Below are 13,674 nucleotides of genomic sequence, written 5' to 3'. Positions count from 1 at the left end.
CGGTTACAGGAAATGAAACTAACTGCTAGCCGCGGAAAGTCTAATTATTTCTCGCTCCGAGTTCAAAAGAATGAAGTTTCAATGCAAATTTTCTCGTTTTTCTTCAGGATACGGTCGATAGGAAAATTCCTTGTTAATTAAAAGCGTATTGTAGCTCCATTATAATTCGAGAGATTTTCTCATTTAGAAAATTTATTTGAATTTTAAGAACATTATACAAGTAAAAAGGATCACTTGCTGCCTGCCAAACCAAAACAAACAGTGATTTAAACAATAAAAGAATCAATTTTTTAACAAAAATCTTCTCATATCAATTAACTCAATGCAATAATTAATGATAATGATTGACAGTTACCAACAATGATGATGAGATTGGAAGAAAGTGAAATCTTCGTAGGAGGCAGTCACTATAACCATGGTGATGGTAGAGGAGGAATGCACTCATGCCCAGACATACAAATGATGGTGATGAGAAGTTGGGAAATGGGCTATGGGCTCTTTACCAGACTTACTGACGATGGTGACGAGATGGGAGTTGAAGGTGGACTGGGCCAGACTTACTGACGATGGTGACGAGATGGGAGTTGAAGGTGGACTGGACCAGACTTACTGACGATGGTGACGAGATGGGAGGTGAAGGTGGACTGGGCCAGACTTACTGACGATGGTGACGAGATGGGAGGTGAAGGTGGTCTTGTCGAGCTCTTTGCTGGCAGCGCTGCACTCGACGATCACTTCAGACAAGCCCAAGTGGCCGAGCTTGGCTTTGTTGAGCGGCAGTTGGGAGACCCAGCCTCCCTCAGGGCTCTTGGATATCTTAAGTTCTTCTTTCGAAGCCACTTCGTCACCTTCATGTTAAAATGAAATGTTTATTATTTTTCTAAGTTTTTTAAATTCAAAAATGTATAGTCAATTAAATTTTACTTACCACAATTCGCGAAAAATCGTTTTGTTGTAATCCACGCTGAATCTAAAGCATAACCATAAGCATGATGACACGTAAAATACAATACATTCTATAAAGAATAAACGGTAGATTTGCACCGAGCTGGAAAAAATCTTTCTTCTATTGTTTTGCCTTAGCACACATTGGACAGTTATATTTGTAAAAATATAGCAATATGTAAAGTAATTCTCAATTTTTTAATTATAATCCCATTTGAAGCAAATTCAACCACATTGATTATACTTATAATTTGAAACGGCTTAAAACATGTGGCCCGTTACTTTCTAAACTTTTGTCAAAATGCACATTATTTTTTACGAGCTAAAGTTGGCATTTAAACTTTAATATTATGCACTTCAATTTTAAAACTGTTTTCGGACTTGCAAATTAAGTCCAAAGAAATTCTGGAATATTTCAAGAAAATCCCTTCCTAAGAAATAAAATTCAAAAGCAACGTCATCAAAAATGTATGTCACATTAATTTTCTAATATGCAATGACTGCCAAGTCAAATAAAGGCTTCCGGCATGACTCTAGCAACTTGGTAAGGACATACGCCATATCTTTTGGTTATAGACCATCATTGAGAAAGTCAGTGGTGCAAGGCATACGATCCTAACTTGAGCCAAAGTCACTTGGTCATATCCAGTTGTTCGAATGGTCTCTTTGTCGATCCCTTCTGTTAGGTTCCGTCATCAGCTTCCTGATAACACAACTCGACTCTAGCAGAACTTTAGTCAGGAGCCAAGTTATGTTAGTTGTCGCTTGGGATCACAATACTGCTTCGATATTGCGCGTCGCTAACTTCAATATGTGACTGGAAACGAAACTTGTTCTCACTCTCAAGGCCTCGAGTCAAGCAAGATCTGCCAGTGATCGTACTCGACCTGAAGAGAAGGGTTATAGATGACAAATTTATGATGTTCCGTCACAATTACCCGTCACGCATTCCGTCACGTATTCACAGTTTTATTATCAACAGACCGTATAACTTTCCACAATAGCTAAGGTAAATGCATTAAAGCCGAATAATTTGGACTATGTTTACGCATCTAGTTCACTTTTTAGGCCGGTGCCCTAACCGCGATATCTCGAGCGGCAGTACCGCAAATAACGATAATAATAGGAGGAGTAAAATTTATAGTAAGAATTATGTTCGAACCATTACATTTTTGGTTTCAAAATGTCGAAAAAAAATGTTTTCTCTAATCACATTCTAGATTCTAGAATATCTTTTTTATAAGTAGCACATTGGCATGAAAAGAAAAGTCATATACTGATTAAAAGTTTGCCTTTTTAGCAGGGAAGCTCGCTCGGTTAGCGATAATATCAACGGTAGATTCAAGACACCAGAAATGACGGAAGTGGATGCGTAGAGTTCGAGTTTTGAATCGATTTCCAATATGAAGAGACCACACCGACCACCGCACTGAAAATGACGACGACTCGAATTGCCTCCTCGTCTGACGTTCTTCAAAAGGCAGAAATGGCTGCCATTATGGCAGTAGCGGAGTCATGATTTGCTAATGGGGCGTCTTTTCGTTATTAAAAATATTGGGTCCAATATTTGATCAAGCTTCAATCTTTCCGAAAGCGAAATTAATACTCATCTGTAATTAAATTTCCGAATTTTTTTATTCTGTGCAGCAGCGAATCAAAGTATTGTCGATAAGTTTCGGAGTAAAACGCATATATGTGCTTCTTTTGATTTCTCGTCAGAATTTAGTCGTGATATCTTCGCTATTTAGCGCATGTGTCTTGGTGGTGTACCTTGATTTTGCTTCAGATTTTTTATTGTCAATGATACAAACAGAAGTATACACCGCAGTTTTTAGGCTATGATGCTAACTAACCTAAAATCTTAACTCTTGATGAATTACTCATGCAATAATCTTTGTATTCACCATCTTTGTATTAGACTAGTTAATGCAAGAAAAACAAGCTCACTCAAATGTCATTGTCCGTAACCAGTCTACTAGAGAATTGCTCACTATTAACAGTCCACTTGACGTCCACTTACTATTAACATTCACTTGATTAACTCAACATTACCAGTCCACTTCAGTGCCACGCACCATTAACAGTCCACATGAGATTCACTCACCATTAACAGTCCACTTCAGTGCCACGGACCATTAACAGTCCACTTCAGTGCCACTCACCATTAACAGTCCACTTCCGTGCCACTCACCAATAAACGTCCACTTGCTTGTCACTCACCGTTAACAGTCCACATCAGTCTCACTCTCTATTAACACTCCACTTGATTGTCACTCACCATTAACAGTCCACTTCCGTGCCACTCACCATTAACAGTCCTCTTCCGTGCCATTCACCAATAAACGTCCACTTTATTGTCACTCACCATTAAAAGTCCACATCAGTGTCACTCTCTATTAACAGTCCACTTGATTGTCACTCACCATTAACAGTAAACTTCAGTGTCACTCACCATTAACACTCCACTTCCGTGCCACTCATCATTAAACGTCCACTTGATTGTCACTCACCATTAACAGTCCACATCAGTGCCACTCACCATTAACAGTCCACTTGAGGGCAACAGGGGGGTTGGCCGGGGAGCTCCGACAAACAAAGTCCACAGTTTGTTCCTCAGTGATGGACGACGGTCCGCTGATGTGGACGGAACGTGCGGGGTCTGTGACATAAAAAATAATCATATTCAGTCACAGGCTCATCTGCATAAATTGCCTGAAGCCACAGAATAAACTATCGACTAGTTAATTTATATATTTATATTGCGATCATTTGGTACAGTTAGGCAGAAGCAGTTCTCTAATGCATTATTTATGGAAGACCATAGAGTAATTCTTATCAATAATATTCTAATATTATTGTTTTTCGCAATTCGTGTAATTGGATTTTTCCTAACGAAGCCTACATTTAAAAACAAAACCTTCTTTATGTATTGCGTATAAATTCACCATGAGATAGAATAATCGTCTTTCCATCTTTGTTGCAAGTGCTCGGTTTATTTTTGGAAATTATTTGTGGAATGAAACAATATAGGAATTAAACATAAATTTTCTACCCCAAAATTTTTATATCTGCTACCGATGCATATTTCCAGCCCTGAATTATCGGAAGTTAGCTTCGAGAAAAGACTGAATGCACTAGAATCACAAGGCAAAAAGAGTTGCGAGATTTATAGGCGATGTGAACAGTTGAGGCATCTTATCTAAAACGCCTTCTATTGGCTCCATGAAGACGAATGAGATCCTCCTAACGGATATAACTTTCTGCTATAAAACTTCGCAACTTGAGCCTACGACGAAACAGTTTGTGAAGTCACGTTCAGATGCAGTGGCAAGTCGCTGCTCGCAATATGGCAGAAGCTGGTGCAGAATTATGGAACAGGTGCACAAGTTTCGAAAACAATAAAGTTTGCCCTCTAAGAGGATTGTGAAACATGAAATTAGGGAACGTTCTTGGCTCATTGCGATGAAATGCAGGAGTAAACTTCCAAATAAAAGTTGGCTAATTTGTTAGAGTGTATGTGTACCATTTTAGCATCAAAATTTTGTTCATTGGGCTTACACCAGAATTTGGTGTAGAGGCTACCATAAAAGAATTAGGGCCTCAAAGGGATGCGGTGGCTGCACAAAACTTGAAATAAATTCTGCTCTAAAACATTTGTAGGCTAATAAATTTCCAAATAAAATTTTTAATTCATCAACTAAATTTAGTATCGTACTTCTGATGCAATGAAGGATGGCGTGAAATGTTAAGCCTGATTTTAATGGTAAGAACAATTTTCAAATTGCGTACATCAATTTTAAATTGGAAACCTCAAATAGAGATCGGATGAAAAAGACATGTTTTCATTTCATCGTCCGCATTTTAAAGAGCTTGAATGTTTGATGCTTCTTAGAGAGCGTTTCGGGGCGTAAAATTTTTCAAATGGCGATCAGTTCTCAAAGAAATTCGAAAATGAATTTTCTGATGAATTATCGCCAGCGCAATATTTTGTTCTTATCTCTTGTTGAAAGAAGAGCAAGTTAATTATTCGTATTCCTCATATAAATTATTATGGTATGAATAATGCATAATTTATAATTAATCAATAATATTCTTACTCTATAATTCAATTTCATTTTTAAAATAATAATAAAATAATATACCTGACATTAATGACTTACACATGACGGAGAGCGTGACGTTGTCAGTCAACGGTTTATCGAGCATGTCACTGTTAGCGTGACACTCAACTGATGCCCCGTCGTCCTCTTCCTCCAACTCGAACTCAACCTCACTCTTGATTTTCCGTGTGAGGTGCCCAACGGGTAGCGGGGTTTTTGATGTTGGAACTCTGCAAAGTTATATTATGCGGGATTATGTTGTTATATAAAACAGGGTTTTTGTTTTCGGATATCTGAAAAGTTATGTTATTCATGATTAAGCTCATTAATTTAATTCATTAGGTTATTGATTAAAAACGCTGGCTTAATTTGCCTTGATCACTGGTATTCCAACCTGCTGGGAAAAAATCAATTTGTTTAGGATACAAATTGTTAAAAATACTATTCAAGAAGGTTTACTGTAGCAATGCTACGCAATATAATTTTGAATGGTTAGAATTCTCATTACTGTACAAACAAATCCTTTGTAATTGACTTTAATTGATTTAATTCAATAATTGATTGATTCGGTGACTTATCCATATGGACTAATAGAAGAGGTGGCTGCTTTGAAAATTTTAGACCAACGAAATACACTAAAATTTTCAATTAAAATTTATCTTCTTCGAAAAGTTTCTCTGTTATAGACAAGTAGATGGCAAGTGAACGAACAAATATATCCAGAACATATCGTATATTCATGGTTTATGTAGATTTTAATAATTCAAATGAACGCAAAAAAGTGCCACTGATCTAATGACTCCTTACATTATTTGTTTTTGAACAAAGCGAATCAAATTGACTGATGAGGTTGCGTTGTCAAATAATTCACTTTGCCTGTCCATGATATGATTTTTTCCAAATAAATTTAGACTCCATTTTTCTTTGTAAGAGCCATTCAAATTTTTTGTTCTCCCACCGAATGTTTTGGAGCTCCGAAGCCGAGATCCAAGTAACTTCCTCTAACAAGCGTAACAAACAAGCTTAACTTTGTCATATTGTAAGCCTTCAACTCGAAAATCCTTGATGATAGAACGCAAAAAATAATTTCAAAAAAAACTTCAAGTTTTGAATTATTACACTCTTACAAACTTTCTTCTAAATTATAAAAATCCGCAATAAATATTTCTGATGACCGGCTATTAACAATATTTTGCTCAAACTGCGCTCCACAGCAATTTTAATATCATATGACTTAAGGAAAATAGCCATGAAATGTAACATATATTATAAATACCCTTTACTGCGGTCTCCTCCTATGGATGAGTTGGTGGGCAAGGGCACGCCTCTCCTGAACCAGGAGATGGTGGGTGGTGGGTTGCCGCCTGTGACGCGACACGTGAGGCGAACCTTGTGGCCGGACTTGCCGATGTCTTTCTTGGACCAACCGCTCAGCGATATCGAGACCGGAGGGTCTGAGCGACATGGAAATAAAAATAAATGTTGAAATCCCACTAACGTATTAACCATTGCAAGAATAGTGAGTTTGCAGGAATGAAAATGTTGTAAAATACGGCATTTCGTTCACTTGTTAGCGTTTGTTGCTTTGGTACAGCATTTTAGTTTGAAAGAAAAAAATGTTTACTCATTGTTCAAAACTTTCAGCTTTAATTTCATTTTGTATATTATTTCGCAATTTAATCTTTTTCTTGTAACTAAAAATAACATTAAACTTGTAACTAAAATGAATTCTTGCTCATTAAATTTGAGCAAATCAAAAAACAATAATCTGAATATAAGGTTATATGAATAATATATAACTGTTAGTCCATGCCTACTGTCTAAATTATATTTTAAAAATTAATAAATATAAGTCCAGAAACGCAGAAGCAACCACTTTCTTTATTTTCAAACTCAAGATTGTATTCGAAACTTCCTGTCTGACGATGCAAGACAATGAATTTAAATGTTTCATACATTGATAAGATTAAGCAGTCTATGGATGAGAGCCGCTAAGTGCGATCTGCGCAACTCACTCCAGCCGGAGGGAGCAAAATATATAATATTGTGTTAGTTTAAATTTAGGGTAAGAATTAGGAATCATTGTAGGAATTTAGGGTAGAATTAGGAATCATTGTAGTAATTTAAGGTAATAATAAGGAATCATTGGATATACAAACACATTCCAGTAAAAATTTCGAGACGAATTGGACTATGCACAACATAACAATATTTTTTGCATGAATGCCCGTGATGTAACATGTTAGTGAAAAATTGAGTATTTAAATTAGTACAATCAAAATTCACGAGTTGCTGAATGAAAGCGTGTGTCCCAACTGCTTTCAGTTCGACTGATTGTGGAAGTTAAGTTTATGGTGTGACGAACTCTTCTCATGCCGTTACACCCGGTGAGCACATGACAGATGCACACCATCATTGGACTTTCATTATAAAATCGAATACAGTATTTGTATAGAAATTTCTTATCCAAGGTCAGTATATATAAAAAAAATAGAAAGCCTGAATGAATTTTAGGATTGTGTTCGCGGATCCTTTCATCCCTCGGAGACTATCCGTGAGCGTACGAATCCCGAGTGTCTTTCGATCCGCACTCAAATTATTGGAGAAGTTTAATTCAGTTTCACATACCACATCTTTTTCATAAAGATTTAAGTTTGATGCTCATTTTTTTATGTAAAATTACGTTCATTTCAAAATGGAAATTCGGAATTGTGGGTCGCAAGATCCATACAATAGACAGGTAACCTCTTATACGCCTTTTTGTATTCGACGGATTTATTTTGTTAGTCTCATTTTTCAGACGCGTTTTATGTTGAGCAACCTACTGCAGAATGGACAAGAATTTTTACGACACTTTTAATATGTAAAAAAATGCAAGTGATCCGGTAAATCTCAATAGAGTTTTTGATTTTCCTTAGTTCAAAAATCTAATTTCATCTGTCATAAACTAAGGATAAAATTCTAAATTCTCAGTTCAGAATTAAACGAGCATGAATTTTTAAATTGTTCGAACGGTTTAATAATAGAGACAATGAATTGTATTGTAAATTATACAAAATATTATTAGAGAGTAAAATAAGTTCTAGTATCACGATGTTGTGAGATCAAACAACGATTTCGACGATCACGCCGATAACCATAAAGACTATCGCACGCTCGTGTCTCGTATGTCTTGTAAGCACAAGAAAATTGCCTGTGCGTGGAGTCCGCCAGAACTGCGACGTAACTCTTCATAAATATGTACATCAATAACTAATTTTCTGGGCTAGATATTTTGTATCAAATCTTAAGTGGCGATAATATTGAAATAGAAATCGAACGTTGAGTTGCAATAAACAACCCTGGAATTAATTAGAATACACTATCGTTACTAAAAAATTCGTTACGCTAACTTTAGAGCAAGACATCGATTATTGCAACATTTCACTAGTTGATGCTGAACGATTTTGCTCCAATATGCTTTCATTTTCAATGATCCGGATTATCAATAGATCTTCTTTATGGACCTAATTTTTGCTTCCACATTTTTATTTCTGACACGCAGAATATAATACATTTTGGAACAAGATTGGAAATGTTCTGACATGGTGCAGGATCCTCCAGTAATGAGGCGAGCAATATTCCGGCGACTTTAATGCAACGTGGCACCGGATAGATTGGTTCTGCTCTGATCCCAATTGAGTTCTGCTGAGTTACGTCGACGACCAAAGTTTGAGTTGCGCCAAGAACATTTTAATTCTAGCCCCGTACTGAAACTGTCATCGCAATTCCCTGACGTGTGGCTCAGAGTAAGGCGAGCTATTAAGACTCTTCTTAAGTCCAAACGACACCGGTAACGCTTTCTCCAGCCCTCAATTACGAGAGTTGAGCTTCACTCCTAGACTCTCAATTCAGGCCGCCCCAAATATGGGATCAGCACGAACGGACGTCTGAACCAGCGGGGTTGATCGAAATACTTCTGGATTTCTTAAAGTGTTTCTCGGAAATACGTGGATCACTTCTAATCCCAGACTCTAGAGAAGTAATTCCAGGAACGAGTCAATTTTATGCGATAGATTCATTTTTGATCTACAATTCTATTCATATCAGAAATGGTCAATGTTTTCGACAGTTCATATCGAAAAGTGTCGTCAATTTGCATACTATGTAACAATTACGTATCACGACCATTTATATCATCTTATAAATACCTGATGATGTACAACTAAAAAAAAAGAGCCTTGTATTCCACTGCACGCTTAGTAACTTGTTGATATGTTGTACGTGCTTTGCTCGTGCTCTCGATAGAACGATATGTCGGTGTTTGCTAGCTATGAGGATATCCCTGTCAGGCCAGGACAGCATCATTTATCTTTACAAGGTCGGCAAGCAGAGACATCAGTCTCGCGAGACCGCGGCCATGTCTAGGCAATGTTTGCTAAGGGTATCGTCAGGTGCACTGCATCCAAGCCAGCAGGTGCAGCCAACCTGCATTATAGAGTTCGGTAAATGCACGTTCTGGAGTCTAACAAGTCACGCAATTCATCTTGCAAAGGTGCTACTCCGCATGCAAAATTTCAATCAGCCGTGCACAAATTTTCTCAATAAATTGATTCCTGTTTTAGTGTATAAATAATTACTTGGCTTTAGTAGTAAATGTGATTACAGGAAGCAAACTGAATCGTGGCCCCAACATATAACTATTTCACTCTACGTTTTAGAAATAACGTACTTTACTTATGTTAAGTAATAATTTCCTGAACTATTTGATCGAAGATTCGTACGTAATTATGCAGCTGATAATTTAAATTGTTATTTATTTTTTCTCATCTATGATCCGACTCGTATTAACGAAAAGTACATGTATCTGAAAAGTTATCCTTACGAATTCATTATAGCCTATTACTGCAAAACAAATAGACTATTTGCTCATTAATTCTCTAAAACTCCCATAGCCATTGACGTCACAAACATCAAAGGCCCATCAAACAAACGACATTAACTTTCAGTCTTTTCCAGTTTTGAAACTCCAAAAACTCGGCTGATTTTCGATGGAGTAGGAAATGGCTGCTAAATTTGAGGCTGAGCGAGGCGAGTTTCTGAAATTCTGATGCGGCTTTGATATTTGCGGGAAATCATTTAGTAATGCAGATGCCGCATGCAAGATGAGCTTTCAATTTATTCTCGACTGTCACGACCTTAATAATCTGCGCGCATACCATAACGCCGGGGAGCAAATGCTAGGAATTTGAAACTAGTTAGGCCTAGACGGGGGTGGTGTTCATCCTTGTGTAGAAATCGAGAAATGAATGAATCACACGCAATGAAATTATCACACGAAAATTTTATTATTTATGAAATAATGGAAATTATTTAATATGCAGATTGTAAAAGTTGCGTTAGTGTACAAGATGCGATGTTAATAATAAAATTGAAAAAGAAAACACCGCGAGATTATCGCGCATAATTAAGGAAAAAAATGTAATGCAACGAAAAAATACACCGAGATAAATCTAAAAATATGCTAGCGCGACAATTGAAATTACCAGACTTATCATTAAATTACAAGCACCATTAATAGTGTTCCTTGAGTAACACACAATATTGAGTACCAGGCTACACTCAGAAAATGAGTGAGTTTGTCGTAAAAGCTACCATCAACTGGGGTGACTTCGGCCAATGTTTATGATTTTGTTTAATGGCCATTTCTTTCTGTTGTAGTTGTGTTATGTTATTGGAACAAAATGGTATCCAATGTAGTTTTTCCTTATCTATCGATTGGAAACTGTCTTGTTACATTAATTTTATATCCTGCTTGACCAACACAATCTGAATGCCACAGTACTATAAAGAAAAAAAAAGCTGAATGCAAACTTCAATATTTTGAGATATAAAAAGAATTTTGGAACCAGATTTGTTTCACTTATTTTGGTATCTTGTATAATGATTATATCAATGACTATACGTTTTTTTACCAAATATTATATATATGCTTAAGTGGAGCGTCTGGCTAAAATTTTTTAATTTTGGCTTTTCCGGATTTTAGTCTCGTCTTAAAGCTGACATTCTGCTCTATCCAACGGTACCAAAATCATCTCTGTACGTTGATTTATGCGTTCCGACAGATCGCGAAAGGGTGGGGGGTGGTGGAGTTCTTTCACATTAAAGATAGGCGGAAATTGCCGGTAGCACATTTAAATAGCTAGTCCAAATACGATGTGCTTCAGTTATCCGCCTGCAGTTGTACGGGAGGGTTCGCGCGTGTCGTCGTTCACACCATCCTTGGCAGGAATTGAGTCTTGCTAATGGTGGTCAGTCTCGCCAGTCTTGCATTCTTGCCACCTTGAACGCTTATTTCGAGGCGCCCCGGACTTTGTCAAGCTCTACTGAACAATTAACTTATTGTCACTGCAAACCTATCTCCTCCTAGAGTTTTTGAGCTACAGCGATTGAGACACACACCATTCGATTTGCAATTAAAATATCTATCGATTTAGTTTGGCATTTTTTCAATTTCGTTATAGTTTTGAAAATATTTTGAAAATATTTCGATTATAGGGGAAAATCGAAAAATTCTCGAACATTTTGCGAAAAATGCTTCCCAATCCACAAAAATTCGAATTTCGAAAAACGCGAAAATTAATCGATAGATATGGTTTTTACGCATCGAATGATATGTGTCTCAATGTTCTAGCTTGAAAATCCTAGGAGGAGATAGATTTCTACAGTACCCCCTTTCTTGATCGTTTTCTAAGAATTTCACGTTTTCTTTCATTTCTTCGAAAAATGGACACGGATAATAGCTGTCTATTTTTCGGTCTTAAATGGTGTACCAAGTTTCAAAGTGATTCATCTGTAAACAGCCGACAAAAAAAAAGTTGCCAGACGCTCCACTTAAAAAATTAGCTGGCCAAAGTCACCCCATAGTACATCGGCTAAATGGGGTGACTTCGGCCAGCCAATAAATGTTTAGAATAATATATTTTTCTTCTTTTTTTTTCAGACAATATGCACAACTATAAACGTTAATTAGATTCTGTGCCATATAGGATATATTATGAGGAGTCGTTTAAGAAAGCATTGCAATTGATAAAAGATGGTGTTAGCTTAAGAGAAGCTGCAAATATTTGCGAAGTCCCTCGTTCAACTTTGAGCGACCGATGTGCTGGCCGTCATGTAAAAATTTTAGGACAGTCTACTCTTATACCTACAGAGGTGTTCAGATTTAGTATCCTACATTATTCTGCTTTAAGACTGGGAATTCCCATTACTGGCCATTAGACGGCATGGATCTGTGTTTTTTGGTTAAAAATTACCTTGACAAACAGGGTCGCACTTTACGTAAGTTCAAGGGTCGCACCTCTATCAAGCATCATTGGTTTTTTGAAGAATGCTCCAGATCCCATGGGGACTAGATTTTTCAAACTTTCACGTCCAGCTGCCATTGAAATCGACGGAAAGCTGCCCTAATGAAGCATATGAATCACAAATGTGAGTCCTTATCTTTGTGTTACAATTTTTATAATACACAGTGGCATTGATTATCATTTTTTAAAACACCCTACGTGGCCGATGTACCCCCGCTAATGGTTGAATTTGGCCACGAAATCATTTTTACTACGTTTTTACTGTTTTAACACATGTGGTCGAAGTCATCCCATCGCGGGGTGACATCGGCCAACCAGCCAACTTAGAAAAATATTAAATAATAAAAGTGACATAACTTAGAAATGACACATATAAAGAACATTTCAGTAATATATTTACGAATTTACAATCACCGGCAATGCCTCATTCCTATTTTGTAGGAATTTGATTGGCAGAAACTAGTCTAATTTGGCCAAAATCACCCCAGTTGACGGTACGCATTTTTTGCATTCTTATGAGTCATCCTGAACCAAGTTTGGTCCATCGAAAGCTCGCATCAATGATCTCTCTGCATGCTCATGCTGTGGGTAATTTATTGTGTCAATATTTGGACAACATGACCCATTCACTTCCCCGAGTGTACTCACGGAGGACGGAGAGAGTGACGGAGGCGACAAGGGCGGCAGTGGCGTCCTTGAGGGCGGGGTGGCCGCCCCTGCAGGAATATTGCTGACCATCGTCCTCGGCGCGCGCCGCCACCTTCAGGCGACTGACGAGGGTCACGAGACGACGGTGGCTGCCTTTCTCTTCGTGGTCCTCTTGCAGGCCTGAGGTTACAAGTGGCAAGTGACGTTACAAGTGGCAAGTAGCGTTGCAAGTGGCAAGTGGCGTTACAAGTGGCGAGTGACGTTACAAGTGGCAAGTGACTCAAGTGACGTTACAAGTGGCAAGTGACGGCACAAGTGGCAAGTGACGTCACAAGTGGCAAGTGACGTTACAAATGGCAAGTGACGTTACAAGTGGAAAGTGACATCACAAGTGGCAAGTGACGTTACAAGTGGCCAGTGGCGTTACAAGTGGCAAATGACGTTACAAGTGGCCAGTGGCGTTACAAGTGGCAAATGACGTTACAAGTGGCAAGTGACGTCACAAGTGGAAAGTGACGTTACAAGTGGCAAGTGACGTTACAAGTGGCAAGTGACGTTACAAGTGGCAAGTGACGTTACAAGTGGCAAGTGACGTTACAAGTGGCAAGTAAGGTCACAAGTGGCAAGTGACGTCA

General features: G+C 37.8%; 1 protein-coding gene across 1 annotated transcript in view; it reads right to left on the bottom strand.

Annotated features, from left to right (window-relative positions):
- The window catches only part of LOC108682113, a 42,397-nt gene that overhangs the window by 28,212 nt on the left and 511 nt on the right, over positions 1–13,674 (bottom strand). The window contains exons 2-6 of the mRNA XM_047883568.1: positions 13,040–13,219; positions 6,322–6,499; positions 5,106–5,275; positions 3,485–3,604; positions 660–848 (exon numbers count right to left, since the gene is read on the bottom strand). Coding sequence (XP_047739524.1) covers positions 660–848; positions 3,485–3,604; positions 5,106–5,275; positions 6,322–6,499; positions 13,040–13,219 — 837 coding nt within the window. The remainder of the gene's footprint in view (positions 1–659; positions 849–3,484; positions 3,605–5,105; positions 5,276–6,321; positions 6,500–13,039; positions 13,220–13,674) is intronic.

Source organism: Hyalella azteca, unplaced genomic scaffold (assembly GCF_000764305.2).
Source record: "Hyalella azteca isolate HAZT.00-mixed unplaced genomic scaffold, Hazt_2.0.2 contig13234, whole genome shotgun sequence".
NCBI lineage: Eukaryota > Metazoa > Arthropoda > Malacostraca > Amphipoda > Hyalellidae > Hyalella > Hyalella azteca.
Note: the sequence above shows the minus strand (reverse complement) of the source record. Positions and strands in the feature narration are given on the sequence as shown.